Here is a 25,215-nt window from a genome sequence, read left to right as displayed (position 1 = left end):
ATTGACCTCTTGTATAAGTCAAGGGCAGGTTTTGGGGCCAAAATTATGGATTTTGATATGACCCATGGAGAAGTTGAAGGTAAAACTTAGAGGCATGCAACAATGGATCTAAAAAAATGAAGCAAAGGGAAACAATGCCAAAAAAATGTACAAAATCCCAGCAGGCATCACTTTTTGTACTTGCGCTAAAGGCTGGATGGATGAGAGAGTAGAGGAAAGTTGGTGCTTCAAGGACAGATTACACTCTTGCCTTTCACCAGGCAACTCTTATATGTGTGTATGTGTGTGTGTATAAAACTCTTTCATATATATAAGAATTAAAATACAGTACTTACATTGACCTGTAGATAAGTCAACTCAAGTTTTTAGGGTCAATTTTTAAACTAAAATTTCTAGACAGTAAGTATAGAAAAAAAAACCCAGTATTTCTTCACATAGAAAAACTATTGGAATATGGTTATATTATAATTTGGGGACAATAAGTAAAGAACAAAAAGAAATTTCATTCCCTTTTTCTCCCACTCATTGCTACTAGTTAAGTGATATCAGTCCAGTGATTAACAGTGAAGAAACAAATGCTTGTCTGGTATGTATTAAGTAGCAACACTTGTAGAAAGAAAACTTGGGGTGTAGGTTGCACTCCCGGCCAGGCAGTGTTGTCATGAGATCTAGCCTCTTAACCCCAGGCCAACTTGGCAATTTTATAGAAGAAACTTTTCCACCACTCTGTTAAATTCTTCTGCAAAGCGTAGATGCAAATTATGTTTTCCTTCAGGCACAAAATATAACCTGCAAAGGCAAGTGAAGTGCTGAGTAAGTTTCAGAGTGCAGAGAACCTATGGACATTTCTGGCATACATACTCATTATACTACTGCATTACAATTCAGAAACCAATCTGATGATGAAACCAGGTTACCATAATAGAAATGAAATCAGTATACATTATTTTAATGTGGAAATCAGACCTAAATTCAGTGGCTAGTCCCAACTGAAACAGTTGTATTGGATTGGCTAGGCTTTCAGTGGGTCTACTTGACTGTAAGTTAACAAGACTGGCTCAAGACATTTTCCTGCTCATCACCAAAGTCAAGATGTACAATGCCTAAGTCTTCTACTTACTAGTTGTATTGTCCAGGTCAGCTAGAGACAAATAAGCCCCCCTTCATTTCTCTTTTTAAAAATGACATGGAAATTGTTTATATCAACTGGCCTTGGAATTCCAGCTTTGGTTTTATTAGGGGGCAGGAGCAGCTTATTTGAACAATGACAACACTGTTGTGCTAATTACTGCTGGAACACCAAAATGTTAATTGAGAGCAATGTTTTGTAGTAGGCACTCCAGACTTTCACATAAGATTTAGAGATTGAGAAATAATTCTTCACTGACAATACTACGTTCCTGATGGCATGGGAATAAAGGTAGTTGGAGTTTCATAGCATGCTGTTGACTAACTCCAGGTGCATCAGCAAAGACAGCAGAACCAAATGGAACTTCTGCTGTTTTGGGAAAGGTACAGTTTGAGATTATGTGCAGAAATAGATCCTGATTAATATCAGTCCTTCCCACACTACATTAAGGACCTGCTTCCTTTTGAGCATTTAGGTACTGGTGGTATGAACAACATGTGGCCCTAAAGCTATTGTTTGGACTGTAACTCCAATCGCCACTGAATGCTGGCTAGGGTTGATGGAAGCTGCAGTCTAACATAACTGAAAGAGCTATAAGGTGCCCACCCTACCACTACCCCATGTAGCTGTACTAAATGTTGAAACATTCCAGTGGTTACGTCATCTGAAGTAGCCAACAAAACTGCTTCATCCAAAAAATGTCAGTTTAATTAAATATTTAGTTCATTCCAGATTTTTTTAAAGTGACTTACTGTGAATCTGTGATATGCTTGTGAAGATACTCTGGGTGAGCACGTGGTACCAACGGATCTTTCTCACCATGTATTATTAAGGTTGGGCACTTAATATGAGGCAGTAAAGACTGACAGATGCTACCTGGGAGTGTGAGAAAAAGAGAGAAATATGTACAGGTATACCAGTTAACAAAGCAGATGGGGTCTTGGGTATTACATCTTTAACAGAAACTGGTACCAAAGGCGGAAATAACATGGGAAAGGCAGGGATAGGATCCAACACCACAAAAAAGAAGAGCTGTTAATATGTTTCAGCAAATGTTTCATTCAAACTAACAATATGCATATGCAAAAAGAAACAATCAGGTCAGATAAGCCTTGCATATAAGTAAAAACACTAGGGAGCACATGAAGTCTTTTTCCAAAGTGAATTCAGGGCTGACTATTTCTTTCAGCAACTTCCACTTTTCTTTTAATTTCCATTTTTGATGGCCAAGTGTATAGATCTCTTTTTAACAAGCTAGGTGAAGATTGTGAAGCAGGCTTGTGTGCGTGTGTGTAGTGGGCTCTTCTTATCCATGGGCTTGCCTCCGCAGATTTGAGTTTCTGCAGATGACAAACCCTGTTGTTTTTAATGGATATGTGTGCACATGGCACATAAAACCCACATGCACATTGTGCCATCATAGGAAACAATGGGACATTTTGATATTCGCAGATCCCCACAGATATGAAGGGACGACTATATATATGTATGAGTCTTTAAGTAGGCTGTTGACATATGGTGACCCCATGAATTTTCTAGGGTTTTCTTAGGCAAGGAATAGTCAGAGATGGTTTTGCCAGTTCCTCTGAAATATAGCCCACAGCACCTGGTATTCATTGGCAATCTCCCATCCAAGTACTAACCAGGGCTGACCCTGCTTAACTTCCAAAATCAGACAAGATCTGGTACTTTTAGGGCTTATCTACTTTCCCTTTCTCTCTTTTTGCTGTTCATGCATGCTCAGTAAGGGGTTCTGGAGTCAGCTGCTGTTCACCTTGCTGGTAGGGAGGCACACATAGCTACAACAGAATTGGTTAGAGTAGAAACCTGCTCTTTTCCAGCTCAATATATTTTTATTGCATTGCTTACCACATACAAGCTGCAACAACACACCACTAAAGTCTGTGTTTTTCCAGCCCTCTTTCACTATTCGCTTAGTATCAATGCTGCCAAAAAAAACTTGCAGATAGACAGAGTATAAGGAAGAAAGGGGGTTGGGTGGATACAGTGGTACCTCGGGATACGAATTACCCAGCTTACGAATTTTTCGGGATACGAAAAAATCCCATAGGGATTTATTGTTTCGGGTTACGAACGTTTTTTCGGGTTACGAAAAAACGCCGGCGCTGTTTAAATGGAGCCGCGGCAGAGCCGCGGCTTTTTTCTCCATTAGCGCCTATGGCAATTCGGGTTACGAAGGTTTTTCGGGTTACGAAATTAGCCGCGGAACGAATTAATTTCGTAACCCGAGGCACCACTGTATTTCTTTGTCAAGAGACATTGTTAACAGAATTATGCCTGTACTCGTTTTTAAAAAAACAACCACAAAACTATATAGTAGTACTGAACTGCAAGGGAAGTGAAACAGTTATGTTTTCTGGCTTTAAAAATTGTTGTTTGATAGAATCTGAGAGTATTTCCAGACTAGTCTGCAGAAGCTTGAGTCCTCATGATAAGGGTTCCTTGAGTTTTGCTGATTGTTATCACCTCTACATTCATGTGTTCCATTCTCCTGTGGAGGTGTTTGTAATAATTTATTAGATCTGCACTATGACTCCAGAAAACAGGACCCGGAACAATGGATGCAAGTTACAGGAAAAGAGATTCCACCTCAACATGAGGAACTTCCTGACAGTAAGGACTGTTCGACAGTGGAACACATTCCCTTGGAGTGTGGTGCAGTCTCCTTCTTTGAAGGTCTTTAAACAGAGGCTGGAGGGCCATCTGTCGGGTATGCTTTGATTGAGAGTTCCTGCATGGCAGGTGGTTGGACTGGATGGCCCTTGTGGTCTCTTCCAACTCTATGATTCTATGATTCTAATTTTCTGACCAAACTATGCAAATTTGTTTAACATAGGGCCTGAACAGATTGGCGGGTAAAGCTGGCTTCTGGGCAGCTTGAGGGCATGGCGTTTTGATGATGCATGCTCCCAAGATGCCTGGAAGCCACCCTGGGGCAAAACAGCCGATCACATGGGGGCGGCTTCAAGCTGCTCCGGGGGCATGCCGTTTTGACACACCCCCAGAAGACTCAGAAGCTACCTGGGGGTTGTGCTAGGACTGCCTAAGGCAGCCCAAAAGCAGCCCCAAAAGGAGCAGGTCTTTTACGCTCCTAGTTGGGGCCAGTAGCGGAGGGCACCTTCAGGACCACAGCATGTGTTTGCCATGGTCCCGAGGCATCTTCAGCAGGGACAACTTCAGGCCACCCCTTTGTGACCATTTGTTTCGGTCCACAGCATACCTAATTTATTCTGAATGTTCTCCTGTTTCATAACTTATTATGTTCCTTCTAATTATGGGTAGCAGCCACAAGCAAAACCCTGGAATGTTTTTCAGTGGCTGTTCTAGTCTGACATTTTATCATACGTTTTTGTTGTTGATGATGATGATAATGATTACCTCACCTTTTTCCCAATATAGGGACTTAAGTTGGCTTACAACAAATTAAAAACAATACAAAAGTATTAAAAAGTATAAATAAAAAGTTTAAAAACAGTTTATAAAAATAAAAATATTAAACATTTGAAATATTAAAATGTATTAAAACTATAACTATACACAAGCCTTAAAATCTGAATTGCACAGCATTTAAAAGGCCAACTCTAAGTTTGAAAAAGCCTGACAGCACACAAATGTTTTACCTGCTCCTGAAAGCATACAATTATAAGCATACATTCACAATGTGATGACTAGAAACTTATTTTTTAATAAAAAAAGTTGAATACTGTATACAGTACAGTACTTTTTATTCTCTTGTGTGGAATAGCAGTATGTGTGTACACACATATCTAGATATAGACATACACACAATAAAAAATAATAACACGAGTTTGAAATGCACTTTTTGTTTTTAACTTTTTGTGCCATGAGTACAATGTTTTATTTTCATGTTCAAAATCACTGCAGATCAGGATTAGTCATCTTATCCAAAGGAACTAACATGCAAAGTTATTTCTGCAAGGTTTATCTGGTCATAATGAGAATTGTCAAGACATCAAAGCAGTGGCTAGCATTTAAGATTGCTGAACTCACTTCCTATTGTTGATGTCAATGTTGTGCCCTAACTAATTTAACCTTTCTGTCCTTGATAAGGTGAAAAGCATTTACCATTCAGAAGGCACCTTTGAGGTCCTTGGTGGAAAATGCAGGAATTAGTCTTGGACAGTTATTGCTTTTTAACTAGAACAGGTAATGATTGACTTGGCCTGTAAAGTATAAGCAGGGAAAATTAATTTGTGTTTAAATTGGAACAAGGAGAAAACACAGGACATAAGCAATTCGTGTGTGTCCTTTCCCTCCCAGACTTTTAAACAAGCTTGCTTACTTAAAAACTACAGGAATGTATTAATTTTAGCAGCTCAAAGGTTATGGGTTATGTTTCAGAAGTGTTGAAACTCCTGTTTATTTGCATATGAATTGCCAGTGCAATTCTGAAGGCAGCTTTGGCTAAAATTTTACCTGGTTTTTACCTAACAAAAATCTACAACAGGATCAGCCAGCATTTTGATGAATCAAAAAAATTCCAAGAACAAAGATACATCTGAAGAAGAAACTGAAGTCTACAAAGGCTCACGCTTCTTTCAGTTGGTTTCAAAGGTGATACAAGACCCCTTTGCACTCTGATTCCACAGACTAACATGTCTATGTCTTTGAATCCTATGCACTGATGCTAACCGTGATATTTGTATTTGTGTATGTTTATGCACTTTCAAGTTGCCTGTTGACTTCTGGTGATCCTATGAATTTCACAGGGTTTTCTTAGACAAGGAGGTTTTGCCAGTACCTTCCTCTGAAATACAGCTTGCAGCAACTGGTATTCATTGGTGATCTTCCATCCAAGTATTAACCAGGGCCAGCCCTGCTTAGTTTCCAAGACCTCTCAGCTCAGGAGTGCTGGGAGATGCAGTTCAAAATATTTGGAGGGTACCAAATTGGTGGAGGCTGTCTTGTAGGTAGGACAAATGTTTGAACAAAACAGGACACAATTCAGGGAAATGTTTCTGCACTTAGTCTCACTTCGCTAAGCAAAGAACTATTAGTGAATCCTTGAATATATTATTTATATTAGTTTAACCACGGCCAATATAAAGGGAAAGCTTCACCTATGTTCTACCATAAATTAAATTACTTGCTGCCACAGGTTGTCATTATCGAACTTTATTTAAGATATCTGCATCCCATTTCTTCAGCCCTTTGGGCTCCCAAGTACATTTTTTAAAAGAACTGTATTATAACTTCAACTTCACCTGAAAGGAGACTATGCTGTGAGCCTGGACAAGTTACTGTTTTGGAAAACTCCCACTGGCCATTCTGGCTGGGAGATACTGAGTGTTGTAGTCAAAAAGAAAAAGGAAAGGAAAAGAAAAGAAAAGAAAGAGCAACATTTCCCAAGTTCTGGTTTAACTTTTATAAATCTGTGGCTTGAGACCATTTAGTAAGCTTCTGACAAAAATGGAAATCTGAACCTGTGTTTCCTCAGTTCAAGTCTAACAGTATCTCCTGTGCTTCTGTGGTTTTTGGCTCCCAGCAAATGAATGCTACAGGCCCTTTGCAGTCTGAGGGCTTTAGTGTCTTTAAGGATTGTGTAGAAGAGGGAATGTCGGCAGGTGCGGATTATTGTCAGAGTGGGAAAAAGCTCCACCTGCCACCATTCTTTCAACAGCACAACTGTCACAGCACAAGGGCCTTAACTCTGGAAGACTGTATTTTTAAACATTGAAGCATTCAACAAAGATAGTGATGACTCAGTAGGGAGGGAGAGAAGGAAGGAAGGCAGGAAGGAAGGCAGGCAGGAAGGCAGGCAGGCAGGCTATTCCTTTCTTCCAGGGTACATATACTCCAAGAAGTACCTTTAACTGCCATGGCTCCTGGGATTTGTAGTTTTTTTAGCCACCAGCATTCCTTGGCAGGAAAGGCTAAAGACTTGATAAAACTACAAATCTCAGGATTTCATAAGCTGGAGCTACAGCACTTAACGTGATGTCAAACTGCATTATTTCTACACTGTAGATGTACTCCCTTTCTTTCCTCCACTTGACTTTTTCAGACCTTTCACAATGCAAAACCTCTTTTGAAAAAATCTTGTCAAGAAAATTTATTTATTTCAAGTATTTCTGTATCACCTCCAAGCGCACAAGATAGTTGAGAAGTTGCCACTGGCACCTCCTAATATCACCTGTCTGAGGCAGTTGGCTCATTCTGCCAAACGGTAGGGCCAAACCTCTTGACTACATTTGGTCTGACTTCAATGTTCACTTCATATTCCTATTAAGGCAGCTACAATACAGCCTGGACTCCAAGCCCATCTCCCTTGCCTTCTACCAACTGCATATCTTTTCCTGAACATTTCACACCCATTTTTATCAGGGTGGGGGAGGATACAGATATGCATATTCAGCATTAATTAAGATGAATTACTTTGGGAAGAAAGTATATGCATATATGAAGCATATCAATATTATTTAGAGGGCAACAGTGGAATTAACAATAACAAAAATTTGGAGTGAACTTACACCTTATCCCTCCTGGTTTCTTTTCTTACCATTTGGCTGGTGTATGAACTGGGAAATCCCATCCACCCAGGCTGCACAGGTTTTGCTCAGGTATTCATGTCCATACATTTCTTCCATTGGCTTTCTAACTCTTTCACTCCATTTTGAAATATCTCGGATACCTAGATAATGAAGTTAAACATACATATTAAAAGCTTTTTCAACACTGTCAAAGATACAGTATAGTATCTATGACATGGTATTTGGGTGTAAAATGGCCATTTTGAAACCACATTTTACATCTTAAGCTAAACTAACTGAAGCAAATAGTATAATAATATTATTATTCAAAAATTCAATTCATCAAATATATTAATGATTTACAATAATAATAATAATAATAATAATACATTTATGTATGTAATATTCTAATATAATATGATTATCATTTATATAAAGCCAACATGTAGTCATTTGAGTGTTGGACTAGGACTTTGACAGACCAGGATTCGATTTCCTCCTTGGCCATGGAAATCGACTGGGTGACCTTAGGCAAGTCACTCTCAGCCTCAGAGGAAGGCAATGACAAACCCCCTCTAAACACATCTCGCCAAGAAGACCCCATGAAAAACCTTAGGGATGCCATAAGTCAGAAACAATTTAAAGGCACAAAACAGGCAATCGCTTATATAATTATTACAATGTTATTTGGAAGCATTAAGATGAATGCATCATTTTCCATAATGTATTCTAATGAACACGATGAAAAGGTGAATTCTTTTGTCAATGTTACTTCATTTTTTGAAATCTTTACAGAAGAAAACTAGGGACATTGCTTTCATCTGATACTTACCATTGTAAAGTTTCACATCCTCCTCTGTAACACTGGAATTGGCTCCCCAAACCACCATTTTGTGGATAAGATCTGGATATTTTGCAGCAGCAATGAGTGCAGTTATCCCACCATCACTCCACCCCAGCAAAGAGAACTTCTTGAACTTCAGTGCCTTATTTAAAACACAGAAACAGAACAAAAATAACCGAGTTTCACTGCTGAATGGTTTTACCTGAAGAGAGATGTCTGTTCAGAAAGAATGCTTCCATTTTGAAAGATCAAGGAGATTTAATGGTTATCAAAGCGTAGTGTCCATTGAAATTTGCCTTACATGTATGGCCCTGGCTGAAACTAGCAATTTACCAAAAGAGAATACAATTTCTGACTGTTAGCCTTCCCATTAGTATGTTCTCTTGTTCCTCTGTGCTCTGAAGGAAAACAGCCTACATATTCTACCTTTGTTTTTCAATTTTCCCCCCAATTTGATTCTGGGGCCATAAAAATGACTCTGGATGCTGCATGCTCATCACAGGATACATTTTACCTATTCCTGTTCTGTGTGAAGCACAGAAAAGCATCTCATTTCCAGCAACAGCCAAACATGGTGGTAAGTACCAGGCTGAGTCTAGCAGAAAATTAGTGGAGTTGGTGATGGAAAAGGTTTGCTAGCATGTTTTCATTTCCCATATGCATATCTGTGCCCATTGTGGAAGGCAGAAATTATTTTGTGTTCTTTTCTTTTCTTTATATCCCTCCTTTATTCTAGAATGAGACTCAAGGTGGTTTACAAAAGTACTAAAAAATTTTAAAGAGCTAAAAACCTCACAAGAATTAAGTTAAAACACAATTAAACACGTAATCATTTTAAAAAGGCATTATATTTTACAAAGTGTAAAAGCATTTATAAACAGAACAAAGCTAAAAGTTAAACATACAACAGTCATACCTCATAAAAATGATTCCTCACAACCAGTTAAATTATTAACAGACTGCTTGAATAGGAAGGTCTTTGCCTTCCAGAGCCTGGGAGCAACCACCAAGAAAGCTCTTTTCCATGTCCTCACCAGGCAGGCTTGTGATGGTAATGGGACTGAGAGATAGCCCTCTCCTGATGATCTTATGACTCTGGAAAGTTCATATAAGGAGATATGATCTTTCGGATAGTCTGGACCTAAACCATATAAGGCTTTATTGGTCATAATCAACAGTTTTAATTGTGCCTGGAAATGAGCCAGTAATCAGTAAAGCTGTTTCAACAGGGGAATTATATGTTCTTTGTAACTGGCCCCAGTCAGTATTTTCAATGTGTTCAAATTTCTGAACAGTTTCCAAAAGTGGCCCCATATAGAATATGTTTCAGTAGTCCAAACAGGATGTAATCTGACTTCTCTAGGAATGAGTGCAGCTACTACTGACTGTGCAAATGCTTCCTTGGCTCTCTGAGTTGTTCTTTCATCCTACCAAAAGTTAATAAACTTTAGACCTGCTAGTAAAGTTATTTATTTGAATGGCCACTGACTTCTTCATCAGGTAAAAGATGTTTAAAAATCAGAGAGGAGAAGAAAAGTGACGATGTTATTGTCACATGCTTACATTTTGTCTCAAGCTGCATCCGCACTGCAGAAATAATGCAGGTTGACACCACTTTAACTGCCATGGCTGAATACTATGCAATTCTGGGAATTGTAGTTTTGTGAGACATTTAACTTTGTCTCTCAGAGGGCTCTGGTGCCACAACAAACAACAAGTCCCAGAATTCCATACCATGTTCCAGATACCCCTAACTGCTAGATGTATTGCATATTGTTGTGTTTGTTATGTGCCTGCAAGTCATTTCTGACTTATGACAACCCTATGGCTGGGGTTTTAAAATAGGGTTTTCTAGGGCTGAGAGTGTGTGACTTGCCCAAAGTAACCCAGTAGATTTCCTTGGCCAAGCATGATTGAAACTCTGGTCTCTCAGAGTCCTAGCCCAATGCTCAAACCACTATACCATGCTGGCTCTCAGTGTATAGTTCCTAATTCTTACAAAATTTCCAAGCCATGCTCTGTGGTTAAACGTGTTGTTTATTTATTCCCATGGATAATGCTGAGTAAAAACCCTGACAAAATAAAATGTAACAGTTTATCAGTATTTCACATCAACGGTCTCTTAGCATAGAAAAGATTTACCTGCATCAGGTCAACAGCATCTTTGGCATCTCTTTCAAAAAAATCTAGAGGAAAGTCTCGAACTGGGGGGATAGACTTTCCATATCCCCTTGGATCCCAAGCTACTAGTGTGAAGAGCTGTTTGTTCATAGTCTTCAGCTGTGGTCCAAAATCAGTCTGGCCACTTCCTAAAAAAAACAAGAAAGTCATCAGGAGAGGGCTATCTCTCAGTCCCATTACCATCACAGGCGAGATAAAACATTTATGCATGCAATATATCTAAAAGGAAAACTCAGGCCTATAGTTACTATCAATCCTCTTGTGACTTTCTATCTTTTCTGAAGGAGTTATTAGCTGGACACAATGGTATGTATCCCTGTCAAGGGTTAACATTATTCTATCACCTCTATTCAGTTTAACAATATGTTACAAAGCAAAATGCAAGCTTCTGAGTTGTGGCACAAACTAATGGGGAAGGGATTTTTTAAAAAAAGCACACACAAAACCACCACCTGGCTGATGTTAAAGCAATGAAATCTGCCTTTAGTCACATACTTCAGAAAGAATGTGGAAAGAGAATGCAGAAATTTTAGTTGCACCCTGCTAAGTGCTGGGATAGTTTCAGGGTGCACCTAAAATTGTCCCCACAACAGCTGGGTTAGAAAAACAAACTATGGTTGAGCCCTCCATTTTTAAAAATATATAAAAAAACAGATGTTACCGGGCTCTGTCTATATCCTTGGTGTGAATCCTATAGATTCCTTGGTAAATGACAAATTGGAGAGGGAGTTAATGATGAGTCACTGACAATTATCACAAGTTCTAATGCATTTTTATATATGGGGCGAATTCTTTAGGATACATACTGTATGAATATCTTCAATCAGACAGGTGGTCTCTAAATGGATCATGGCCACATGCACACACTCCTTTAAATATCATTTATATAAGGTAAACACTTAAAAGTATTTTTACCATTATTATACTACTTTAACAGAGAACAAACATTAGCATCACTGAACATAAACAAGACCTTTCATAGCTTGCTATTTGGATGTGCTAGTATGAATAAGTTGAAACAACATTTTAGATTTTTAATATGTAAAGAGTTTGGCCTGAATTTGGTTCCTTCTCTACCTCCTCCCCCAATTTGTTTTGAAATATGCGAAGGTATATTATGATCAAAGGATATAGCACCATAAAATGGGTCATGTTTGAATGTTCTGTTGATACACTATTCAGCTAGAGTTAAAGATACTTTAACAAATAGTTGGAAAAGCTTACTCGAATGAACAGTTAACTGTCTGAGGACAGTTTATTACTCTGATCTTTCCCACCTAAAGCATGCATATTGAAATGAAGCAAACCTGGGCGGAAAACTGCAAGTGGATTTTTTTGTAAAAGGACCATAAAATGAAAATAGATTTTGATATCAGCCATCTGCTCAGAGATATTCTGTTATTTACTTATTCTGTTTTGAACCACTATTTTAACTAAAATCCAACTGATAAATATCAAGGTTCTAGTGAAAGTGGGGGGACAGGAGGGGGCCTTAGTTGTACACTTTGAGCACATTTTAAAAAGGTTAGAGGAAAGACTGCAGAAATTGGACATGTTCAGCTTGGTGAGAAGACTGAGGGGTGACATGATTGCATGGCAGATGGTTGCATCGGTCAGATGGCCCTTGTGATTTCTTCCAACTCTTCAGAATCAAAGAATCACAGAGCTGGAAGAGGCCACAAGGCCATTAATTCCATTGCCCTGTTCATATGAATACACAACCAAAGCACTCCTGACAGATGGTCATCCAGCCTCTGTTTAAAACTTCCAAAGGAGGAGGCTTTACCACTCTCTAAGCCAGCATGTTCCACTACTGAACAGCTCTTACAGTCAGGAAGTTCCTCCTAATTTTGAGGTGACATATCTTTTTGTGTAGCTTGAATCCATTGCTATGTATCCTAGTTTCTGAAGCAGCAGGAAAGAAGCTTGCTCCATCCTCAATATGACATTCTTTCAAATATTTAAACATAGCTAGCATGTCATCTCTTAACATTCTCTTCTCCAGGCTCCCTAAGCCACTCCTCATAGGGCATGGTTTCCAGACCCTTCGCCATTTTGATTGCCCTATGATTCTATTAAATACCTCAAGGGCTGCCACAGGGAAGACGGAGCAGGTCTGTTCTCGGCTGTCCTAGAGGGTAAAACCAGGTCTAATGGTTTTAAGTTACAAAAGGGTAGTTTTCAACTGAACATTAGACAGTACTTCTTAACAGTAAGAGCGGCTCAGCAATGGAATCAACTGTCTAGAGCAGTGGCTCTCAACCTTCTTAATGTCACATGTGATGACTCCCACCCATAAAATTATTTTTGTTTCTACTTCATAACTGTAATTAAAAATGTGTGAAAGGGTCGTTCAACTCCAAAAGGGGTCGTGACCCACAGGTTAAAAACCGCTGGTCTAGAGAATTGGTGGAGTCTCCTTCTTTGGACGTCTTCAAGAAGAGGCTGGAGAGCTATCTGCTAGGGATGCTTTAACTGGAAATCCTGCACTAAACAGGGGGCTGGATTCAATAGCCCATGAGACCCCTTCCTACTCTATGGTCCCTAAAGTGTAGTATCATGGTCAGATCTAGGCCAAGGGGACCTGGGACAAAACCTCTAATCAGCCATAAAGCGCAAGGCCTTGAACCATGCTTCAGTTCATCCAATTTGGGATGGTTTTTAAAGGAGGGAAATGGAATAAAAAACAGGTTGCCATTTTGCTCTTCTAGAAGAATCAGCTACATTTAATGTAACACCATCTAGGCTAATCCTGTATATTCATTTCTCCTGTGGCAGTGCAAGATGGAAATGTAACCTTGGGCAAGGCAAATTCTCTCAGCCTCTGAGAATAACAATGGCAAACCCCCTCTGGAGAAACCTGCCAAGAAAAACTCATTATAGGGTCACATTCGTGTCACCATAAGTCGGAAGTGACTTGGAGACACACAGTATAGCATACAAGTGTGTTGCCTGCTGTCCTAAAATGTTGCTCCGAGCAAGTTAAAATGAAGCACCTATCATGTCCGCATCCATTTCTTTATCCATTACCATCTTTGTGCCACTACCAATAAATAAATAAGTAAAATTGGTAAAGTGGGCCAAACATACATTCCTGTTTGAATCTCATCACTGGGAATGCCAAACAGGAGGCTATGTAAAATAAGGCAAGAGGCAGATAATGTTTCTGAGAGGTGCTTTGGCATTAAGTGCTGCTGGTTTTTCTGCATGCATTCACCACCATCCCCTTTCACTTCTGGTAAACAGGTCTGTCAGGATTTTGGATCACCTCAAAAATCTGTTTTACTAGTAGATACAGAAGAAAAAAGTATCTCCACAATGGAAAGCAATGCTTCTATCAAATTCCTTTCTGCTTTCATAAAAACAATTAATTTTCAGTCTCAATTCTCATTTTTTTTTTAAAAAAAGTCTACTAATGCTTTTGAAACATATGTAATACAGAATTTGTTCCCTACACTGTTACTCTAAAATGTTGCCAAACTGTGATATACTAGGAACTATGAGATTTTCGAGTGCATCCTACGGTAGTTCAAGAAAAGAAAGCCACTGATAAACCGTACATAAAACAAAAGGTACAAACCTAACATGCCAGGGAGTAGCAGGACAACATGGTTTCCATCTCCTGTCTGCTGATAGTGCAAATGATTGCCATTCACTTCAACTTTTGCTGCGGCTACTGCTGTGCTAGAAAAAAAAATCCCCCCAAAGAAAAATTCACAATTTTAGCTTTACTGCACTGAAGTGATTTAACAAAATGGGTAGTTATTGGCTGTATAGATGTTGACTGCAACTGATATAAGAAACACATGAGTGTATGAGGGGAGTGCACAAATGCTCAGAGCCCAAGATGATCTGTTTGCTAAAAAGAGCCTCAGTTTAAACAAGAGCAATGGGGAGCAGTTAGCAAGAGAGTCTAAATGAACATGGGAGACTTAGGAGTAATGGTAACATGTTAATGCTGATATGCACATTAATCAATGACATTAATCACTGCAGTGAATTTTATAGAATTTGTTATACTAACTGTTAGTATGTATTCACAACAAGTTACCTTCAATTTTTTTAAAAATTACAATTATTTTTTAAAATCCCAGAATCAGCTCTCCATCCGCAAAATGAATAAACCAAAGTAACAGCTAACCAACTCATTCCAAGCTTAAGGGCTATGTGGATTTTCTCCATGGTGTGTGCATTTTTGTGATTTGAGATTGTGATTCATTGACAATGTATCCACACTGCAGACTATTTTAGAGAATCCTAGGATTTATAATTTGGTGAGATATTCAGCCTGGCCTGTCAAGAGAGCTCTGGTGCCTCAGCAAACTACAAATCTCAGGCTTCTATAGGCTAGAGCTGTGGCAGTTAAAGTGGGGTCAAACTGCTTAAATTCTGCAGTATGGATACACCCTATGTTTGGCACCATAGCTCAAAAGAGCTAAGAAGCTACAAGAGCCCTTTTGATTAATCATTAAGGGCTAACTCAGGGCCCAAACATACAAACCAAAATAAAGCTGCTTTAGACCACTTTGAATGTGTGCTGTTTAAATTATGCATGCATCCTAAGAGGCCGGAAGCCATGCCAAAGGACTGAAATGCAGCTTTGGTGCAGCTTCTGGCCTCTTAAGATGCGAGTGTCATTTAAACTGCATACCTCCAAAGTGACCCAAAGCTGCTTTATTTTGACCTGTCTGTTCGGGCCCTCAGTCTTCATTCTGAAGATCTATATGTGTGCTGGGATGTGGCTACCTCTCAGTTCAGTGATCAAGTCACAAATTCTGAGGCTGTGAGAGTGTGGCTTGCCCAAGGTCACTCAGTTGGTTTACATGACTGAACTGGTAATTGAACCCTGGTCTCCCAGTGCCCTAGTCCAATGCCCAAACCACTACACCATACTGGCCCTAAATAGGTAGCATTTAATGTTAAATTTTAAGATCAAAAATTTCAAAATTGTAAGTGGACTTCTACTTCTTGGTTTTTTTTAGGGGAGGAGGGGGAATAGTCTAAGCAGACTGTGGAGGTGTCCAAGCAGTATGTAATTGGTTCCCAGACCTGGCAAAGTTGCCCAGGCCTACTGTTGGGTAATTATAATAAAGTATTAAAGGGTTTTGTTGCTGCTGTTGTGTGCCTAAGTTGTTTCCAACTTACAGCGACCCTAAAGTGATCTTATCCTGGGGTTTTCTGGGGTTGAGAGTGTGTGACCCAGGTTCATCCACAGAAGGATGGCTGAGCGGGGAATCAAACCCTGATCTCCTGAGTCATAGTCCAACATTTAACAATATTTAACAACATAGACCAACCCTGATCTCCTGAGTCTTAGTCCAACACAATTCCATGGCTGAGCAGGGAATCAAACCCTGATCTCCTGAGTCATAGTCCAACATTTAAACCATGACTATATACCATGCATTACTTTGATGAAGAGTGCCATCACTGAAGTGGATTTTGACTGTTCTGGAATTTCCTGCATCTTACAAAGTTCATAACATACATAGTGGATGAATCCTTTTGTAGCATTAATTATATTTTAAGGTTGTTGCTTTAACAAATTGAAAGAAAGGTTTATGACTTGATGGTTTACCACTATTTTGGGATGGGAGAGCTTCTGTGCTTTCTGGACAATAAAGACAAGCAAATAAGGCTATCTCAACATTTGCCATAGGTCTCACAGCACAAGTCTGTTGTTTTAAGGTTCAGCAAATTCCCTACTCTTATTCAGAATAAACAAGAGAGAAAAATATCCCTTCATACTTAATCTGCAAGGAGAACTGGAATAACCACAATTCAATCCTTCTCAGTCTCTCTTAAATAGCCAGACTCCAATGATATGACTGAGTAGGCAGGATGAGTTTCAGTTTACATTACGTGAACATTAAATTGTAGTTCTTTTCATACAACCAGTTGTGCAGACCTTAACAACACAAAAGATCCTAGGAAACAGTAATGTGCTATTGTGGGACTATTGAGCACAATCCTTCCTCTCTGTTTTATCTGTATCCTTCTCCCACACAAATGGCTCATGTTCAGCACTATCAATTACAGTGAAATCTTTAGCAAGTCATGTTACTATTATTAAAAAGTTTTATACTTAACAAGAAAGTAAATAATCTACTGAGACTGGATGCTCCTCTGTAAGATCTGAACAAAATAACATGAAGCACTTTTCAATCACGGTAGCCTTTTATTTTGCTGCTTATTTTATATGTGGCAGTGTTTTCATACTTTGCTGGTTTTATCATGGTTAACTGAATGTGATCCTACATCAGGCTGGTGGAATACAATACTTGATACCATAGTTCCCCATAGCTATCTCTTCCACACCTCATGGAAGGCATTTTCTAAGCACCAGAGTATGTCCTCATGGTCATTTAATGACTTGGAAGGGAGGGCTGAATTTTAGTCTAAGCAGCAGCTGGCTGCAGTTCTGCAGCTGGGAGAGGAGAGCTAACACCCTTCTCCTAGATCCCTAATCATTATGCTACATCCAAGAGGGTGACAGCTGCTCTTTTCTCCTGGCTACAAAACTGCAGCTTGATGATGCCTGGGCAAGCCTTGGCCACTAAATAGAAATGGGAGTGTCCTCTGGTACTTGGAAATTACGCAAGGAGGTGCACTATATCTCCTTCTGCAACATCCCTAACTTGCACTACTACTTGTTAACAGAATATAAATTATTAGGTGCTATATAAACTACTGATTTCATTGTTTGTATGTATTTTATATTTTAACATGCTGTACACTTTACAAAGAACTTTGGATATTGTACAGTTGAAAACCACCACATATACACCTAAATGTTATTTCCATCTCAAATTATAAGATCAGTCATCTGACAGGCACAGAAGCTTGGCAGAGACGCAAGGTTCTTCCTCATTAGCATTGGCTGTGGAGAAGGTAAGAAACACTGGGAACTCCTGCATCTATAAGAGAAGGACTCCTGCTGTTTATCAGCTTGAAAACTGCAACTGAAATGAGATATTAAGGGCTGGGATTTATGGCACATCTGGTGTCCAGCTCACCAGATGCACTTGCCCCTGGTGAGCTAGCAAGTGATGCCTGTTTATATATCAGAAATCTTTCACTACATTTTCTGCTAATGTTCCTGTTGGCTTTTTAGGAGATTGGTTAATAATCTGAAGAGATGAGAGGCCTCCATACACACTAATCCAGGACTTAGATTTGGGAGAGGAGTGAGAGAGACCCATTTATCAGTCACTCTTCCTTTAGAGTTTTTGATAGGTACTGTACTTTAATTGTTGTGGTTATTTTCAGGCTGACATGAGTGCCAATTAGCAGAAAGACAAGATATAAACAGAAATAATGAAGAATAAATGGCATCCTGTTTTTATTTTGCTAAATGACCTGACTCAAAAAAACCCATACATGTCCTGAGTGATGAAAAGATTATCAACAGGAAAATCCAGATCCAGAAAAGTACTTAGTGGAACTCATTTTGGAGCAAAGGGATCCTCACAATTCTTCCTGTTCCTTTCCCCTGTAGCCTGTGCCTCCTCAAAAATTGATGTGGTATGTGGGGAAAGCCTGCCCCCCCCCCCCCCCCCAGGGTAAGAGGGAAAGACATGAGGAAGTGGGACTGTGATGATAGCCTTCCCCAGTTTTTGTGAGATACAGTATTTCAAATACTCAGCTGGGGAATTCTTTGCTGGAGAGCTCATATGCTGCAATTCCAAGGAATGCACTAGAGCAGCAGTTCCCAACCTTTGGTCCAACAGATGCTTTTGACTTCAGCTCCCATAATTCCTGACTGTTGGCCAAATTGGCTGATGTTTCTGGGAGCTGAAGTCCAAAACAAATGGTTGGGAACCACTGCACTAGAGAATTATAAGTAACTCATAAAACTAAGAATACCAGGATTCCACAGGAGGCCGCCTTGGCAGTTAAAGAGATATCAAAGTGCTGTAATGATGTAGTGTGCATGGAACCAGAGTTGTGATTGTCCCTTCCCAAAAATATGGTCTGCTCTCTATTTTCCTTTGTTCTAGTTATCTGTCTTGTTCATACTAGAGTTTGAAAATTTTGCTTTTTGCTGGTTGAGGGTTTCTGTGAATTTTATTCCAGAAAGTACATTTCCTGGAAATAATAGCCCCAAAACGTAACTTTCCAAAGGTCTGGTCCCTATCTAAATAATATTTTATTATTAGTAATGGCAATAGTGGTGAGAGCAATTATACAGTGGACTCTTGTTATACGCTGGGATTTGGTTCCAAGATCCCCCATGTATAACAAAATCCATGGATGCTCAAGTCGCATTAAATATAATGACATAGCAAAATGGTGTCCCTTATAAAAAAAATGGAAAATCAAGGTTTGATATTTGAAATTTATACTTTTTTGGAACATTTTTAAACATGGATGCTTGAAACTGTGTATAAAAATCCGTATACAGTGCTCCCTCGGGTTACGAAATTAATTCGTTCCGCGGCTAATTTCGTAACCCGAAAAACCTTCGTAAGCCGAATTGCCATAGGCGCTAATGGGAAAAAAAGCCGCGGCTCTGCCGCGGCTCCATTTAAAACAGCGCCGGCGTTTTTTCGTAACCCGAAAAAACGTTCGTAACCTGAAACAATAAATCCCTATGGGATTTATTCGTATCCCGAAAAATTCGTAAGCTGGGTAATTCGTATCCCGAGGTACCACTGTATAAGAAGGGCCAACTGTACAATGTTATCCATATACAGTATAAAGGTAAAGGTAGTCCCTTGACATGAATGTCTAGTCGTAACCGACTGTAGGGGGCAGTGTCTGTACATGACTCTGGTGGTCATGTGGCCAGCATGACTGCACCCAATTCTGTTACTTTCCCACTAAGAAATGGTACCTAGTTATCTACTTGCATTTGCATGCTTTTGAACTGCTAGGTTGGCAGAAACTGGGACTAGTGACAGAAGCTCATCCCATCATGCTGCACCTGGACCTTGAACTGCCAGCCTTCTGATCTTCTGATCATCAGAACTGGCGTCTTAACCACTAAACTACTGCATCCCACATGTTATCCATCAGTCCTTTTCTTTTTATGGCAAATTGCAATGGCTAGTTATTAGGGCTGCAGCCTAGTCAAAAAAATTCCCTGATTGGCCCAGATCTACATTTTCTTAAACAGTTTTCAGAAAAAGTGGTGCTGGTTGTGGGAAGGATGTTGAGTGTTCAGGAGCTTTGTGGCTCCTATTATCTATCTCATGGGAGCAGTGCGGCATAATGTGGGGGACTACATCAATCCGAGTCCAGCCATTATGACTGGAAATAACAGGAATTGTTGTTTAAAACATCTGGAGGTCACTAGGCCTTAAATGATAAACCTCCCACCAGTATTACGACAGCTTTTATTCAAAGCCTGTATTCTGACAACTGTGCACTGTGCAGTAATTGGTCCAAGGCGCCATATTTAAAAAAGCAAAAATGAAGCCGTGCCTTTGCAATCAACCCCACTGTGGACTTTGCACCTTTTGTGATAAAAAGATTAAGCTCTGCAGTCACTTTGGACTCCGGACAGCCACATTATGCTATTATAGTGCTATTATTCCACTTTTACTGCTACGGCTGCCTCATGTGTAATCCTGGGATTTGTGGTTTAAGAAGGGGCATTTAGAATACTCAGAAAGAGAGCCCTTAGGTTTCACTAAACTACAAATCCCAGGATTCCACAGAATGTTGTTCTGGAAATTAAAGTGGAATGCAATGTAGTATGATACTGTCCACAACAGTTCCCCTGATCCTCCAAAGTACTAGTGCTTGCAGACCCCCTACCATCACATGCACAGCCTGGCTCCCTGAACCCTGCTCCATTTCAGCAACTGGTGGCTTACTGGTTACAGTGCTGGATTAAAGTTCAAGCTGGAGGAAAAGAGATTCCACTTCAACATTAGGAAGAATGTCCTGATAGTCAGAGCTGTTAAGACAGTGGAACACACTCTTGGAGAAAGATGGAGTCTGCTAGAGGCTGAATGGCCATCTGTCGGTGATGCTTTGACTGTGTTATTGCACAGCAAAATGGGGTTGGACTGGATGACCTTTGGAAGTATCTTCCAGCTCTATCATTCTATGACTTTAGAGACCAGGTTTCAAATCCCTGCCCAGCCATGGGACCCCAAGGGTGAGTCACACTCTCTCAGCCTCAAAGGAAAACATGGCCAAACCCCCTCTGAACAAACCTTGCCAAGAAACCCCCGTGATAGGCTTGCCTTGTTGCTGTGTGCCTTCAAGTTGTTTCCAGTTTGGGGCAATCCTAAAGTGACCCTATCATGGGGTTTTCTTGGCAAGATTTCTTCAGAAGAAGCACTTTAACTGCTCTGGCTGTGGAATCCTGGGATTTGCAGTTTAGAGAGGGGCACTGAGAATCCTCCTCCAGAGACCTCTTAGTCCTCACTGAACTACAAACCTCAGAATGCAACCAGAGCAGTAAAAGTGGAACAGCAGCACTATAAGAGGGTAGTGTGGTAATCTATGCTGTATTTGGGGGAAGCACTCTTAGGCTTCACTAAACTACAAAAACCACAATTCCATAGGGGCAGCCACACCTGTTAAAAAGTGGAATAATAGCACTATAACAATGTACCCCATTGCCACACTACTACACTCTTATACTGCTGCTACTGTATTCCACTTTTCCTGCTCTGCCTGCCTCTTGTTGCATTTTGGGGCTTGTAGTTCAGTGAGGCCTAAGAGCTCTCTCTGGATGAGGATTCTAAATGCCTTCTTGAAACTCCAAATCCCAGAATGCAATGGGAGGCAGCCAGAGCAGTTAAAAGTGGAAATAGCAGCGCTATAAGAGTGCAATGTGGTAATCTAATAATGTCCAAACAATGATACCTTTATTGGACCAAACAAAATGCACAAGTACATGTTGCAAGCTTTCAAAGTCACACCGGCTTCTTCATCAGGCAAACAGGAGAAAGAAATTGAAGATGTTAGTCACAGTCCCAAAACACACTGCAGAAATAATCCAGTTTGAGGTTGGCCCAATAAAGGTGTCACTGTTTGGATATTACTGTATTGGATTTGCTATATGGCCAACACGGTTTATGTGGCAATCTACTTAGAGTGCTGCTAGTCTTCTTTAACTGCTCTAGCTGCCTCCCGTTGCATGCTGGGATTTGCAGTTGAGGGAAAGGCGCTTAGAATCCTCAGCCAGAGAGCTCTTAGGCCTCGCTGGACTACAAACTCCAGAATGCAACAGGAGGCAGCTAGAGCAATAGAAGTGGAATAGCTTAGAGGCAGTTAGTGCGGCAATCTAGGCAGCTGAAAGAACCAGCCATTTCCCCTACTCCCCCCTTATGGTTAATAAAGCATTTGTTGCTGCTGCAGTGTCTTTCTTGCTTCCCTTCCTTCCTCCTTTACCGGCCTGAGGAGGCTTTTACCTGTAGTAGGCCCCTGGGGTCCGCAGTGCTTCAGCCCTCAGTGAGGAGGAGCGGGAGAGGTGCGAGAGGAGCCTCCCTAATCGCCCTCCGGCTCCCGCCATTTTGTTTCCCTTCTGCTTCTGCTTGGCCTGGCCCTGGCCCTGGCCTAGGCCCGCCTTCCTCCTCCGCCTCTCCTGCTGCCTTGCGGGAGGGAATAGGCCACCAGACCAAAGGGCACGGCTGCAGGAGGAGGAGGAGGAGGAGGAGGCGGCACTAGGGCTAATGCCAGACATATTGCTCTATAAACAAAGCTTGAACATGATGATGATGATGATGATGATGATGGGCATGTCCTGGAAAGGAGGATGTGTCTGTTCAACCTGAACTCCTGGGATTTGCAGTTTCCTGTATTAATAACTCTCAGCTGTAGTGCCTCCCTCCCTCCCCCCAAACTCCTGGGATTTGCAGTGTCATGATGTCTTTGTAATTCTCAGCTCCAGCGACTCCCCCAAACGCCTAGGATTTGCAGAAGCTAATTGGCAGCCAGTGCAGAGAGTTTAAAACAGGTGTTATATATGGTTGAACCTAGATTTCCCAGTGACCAGTCTGGCTGCTATATTTTGAACTAATTGAAGCTTCTGAACTTGGCCCAAGGGTAGCCCCATGTAGGGCGCATTGCAGAAATCAAGAGGTTACCAGTGCGTGTACCACTGCTTCTAGGTCCCCTTGGTCTAGGTAGGCTCACAACTGGCATATCAACTGATAGCAAGTGCTCCTGGCTGTGGTATCATCTATTGGAGATGATTTGGGGGTTCCTATATAGAGAGTACTTCTTTTTTCCCAGGACTGTTTGAGTCTGTTTTTCCTCATCCTGTCTATTACCGACCTAAGACAGTCATTCAGAGGAGAAATGCCTTCCTTAGTCACTGCAGCGGTCCGAGACATGGAGATACATGTTTGGGTGTCATCAGCATACTATTAATAATAGTATTATCCATGTCTCCAGATAATCTTGCCCAGTGGCTTCATGTAAATGTTAAATAGCATGAGAGACAGGATTAGCGCCCTGGCGAATGCCAGATTTTAGCTCTTTCCTAGAAGAGCAACTGTCTCCCAGTATCACCATCTGGAATTTGCCTGAGAGATAGGAACGGAACCACTGGAGGACAGTGCCCCCGATTCCTAATTCAGGCGTTCCAGGATACCATGGTCAATGGTACTGAAGGCTCCTGAGAAGTCCAAAAGCACCAACAGGGTCACACTTCCCCTGTCAATTCCCAGATGGAGATCATTGACAAAGGCGACCTTGGCAGTCTCAACTCCGTATCCTGCCCTAAAGCCAGTTTGAAATGGATCTAGATAATAGATTTCCTCCAAGACTGCTTGGAGTTGAACGGCAATCATGATAGACCCCATAGCCAGGTCTCAAAAGAATCTAAAAATGGAGGCAGCTGTGTTGGTGCATTTTAACAAACCAGTTCTTGCAGTGGTTTTCTTCTCTTTTGGGAGCAAATTTTAAAGCTAATGGGCCTAACCTGCTCATTCAAAACCAAGCCATCCCAAAGTACAGTATTTTGCATTGCAGCTTGTGTACCTCACACCATAATATATGGTTGCCGGGATGACTCAGCTCTCTCCCTACCCTTAGATGCTATGTGGCTTGAAGCTAAGCTCAAATGGACCAATGAAACATGAAGCTGGGTGATAGGTGTCCTCATTTTTCCTTCTAATTGAAAAGTTCTCACACACCACTGGTGACAGACAACAGAAAGCCCTTCATGCAGCTCATGGTGGGTTTAAGAAAGTCTTGGCCACATTCAGTACAGGTTGAGTATCTCTTATCCAGAATTCTGAAATACTCCAAAAATGTCCACATGAGATAGTGACACCTTTCCTTTCTGATGGTTCAGTGAGCAATATATATATTGATATATATATTGATATATATATATATCAATATATCAATATATCAATATATATATATATATATATATATATATATATATATCTCAGATAACCTACAGGCTGTGTGTATAAAGTACACTTGTCTCTCCTCATTTGCGGCTTTGATTTTTGTGGATTTGATTATTCACAGATTTTATTAATATGTTTTCTCTAGGTATATCTAGGTCCTCCAGAGCAACTCTATGGTCAACTTTAACCAACTTTACTCTTGGGTAAAAGCATAGTGTTTTTGTTATTTGTGGTTGTTCCACATTCTCAGAGGTCTTGTGCCCCTAACCCCAGTGAATATGGAGGGACGAGTGTATATATGAAACATAAATGACTATTTTGTTTCAATTTAGACTCGGGCTTCATCTCCAAGATATCTCATTATGTCTATTCAAATTCACAGATTTTAAAACAGACAATGAAGAGATTGAAATAGTTCAAGATTTTCCACACTTGGGTTCAATCATCAATCAGAGTGATTACAGTCAAGAATCAGAAGACTAGGACTTAGAAGGGCAGCTATGAAGGAACTAGACAAGATCCTGAACTGTAAAGATATATTGTTAAGTACTAAAGTAAAGATTGTCCATACTATCATATTTCCCATTTCCATGTATGGTTGTGAGAGCTGGACTGTGAAGAAAGTGGTTAGGAAGAAAATCAACTCATTTGAGAAGAGTCCTGAGAATATTGTGGACTGCTAAAAAACAAACGGATGGGTCCTAGAGCAGATCAGGCCCAAACTCTCATTGGAAGCAAAAATGACTAAACAGGTTGTCATATTTGGGCCATATCGTGAGAAGAAAGGAGTCACTAGAAACAACTGCTGTATAATGTTAGTAAAGTGGAGGGCAATAAGAAAAGAGGAAGACTTCATTCCAGATGGGTAGACTCAATCTGACTAGTGTCCCTCAGAGTTAGAGTTAAAGGTTATAATCACTGTTGCCATTTTGTTTACATTCATTTTGACATATGCACATTTTTAGCCTCACCTGCATCTGGTTACCTCACCCCGCCGCCCCCCACACCACATAGCCACCATTTACCATAGTTCCCTCCTCATCCATCCAGCCTTTAGGGTGAGCACAAACAGTTATGCCTGCTGGAATTTTGTAAGTTCTTTGGCATCATTTTCCTTTGCTTTATCCTTTATATCCTTTGTCATATGCCCCTAAATCTTACCCTCGACTTATCCACATGTCATATCAAAATCCATAATTTTGGCCCCAAAACCGTCCTCGACTT

The 25,215-nt window shown here is 40.4% G+C and overlaps 1 protein-coding gene across 1 annotated transcript; it reads right to left on the bottom strand.

Moving 5' to 3' along the window:
- Positions 1-425: 425 nt before the first annotated feature.
- Positions 426-22,210, bottom strand: BPHL (biphenyl hydrolase like). The gene is made up of 7 exons (XM_042461747.1): positions 22,039-22,210; positions 14,247-14,350; positions 10,628-10,794; positions 8,474-8,627; positions 7,671-7,802; positions 1,882-2,005; positions 426-789 (listed from the first exon to the last, which is right to left on the bottom strand). The coding sequence occupies exons 1-7, from the start codon at positions 22,137-22,139 to the stop codon at positions 702-704; spliced, it is 870 nt and encodes a 289-aa protein (XP_042317681.1). The 5' UTR covers positions 22,140-22,210; the 3' UTR covers positions 426-701.
- Between the last annotated feature and the right edge of the window lie 3,005 nt (positions 22,211-25,215).

Source organism: Sceloporus undulatus, chromosome 4, assembly GCF_019175285.1.
Source record: "Sceloporus undulatus isolate JIND9_A2432 ecotype Alabama chromosome 4, SceUnd_v1.1, whole genome shotgun sequence".
NCBI classification, from domain to species: domain Eukaryota; kingdom Metazoa; phylum Chordata; class Lepidosauria; order Squamata; family Phrynosomatidae; genus Sceloporus; species Sceloporus undulatus.
This window is presented reverse-complemented; position numbering and strand designations above follow the sequence as displayed.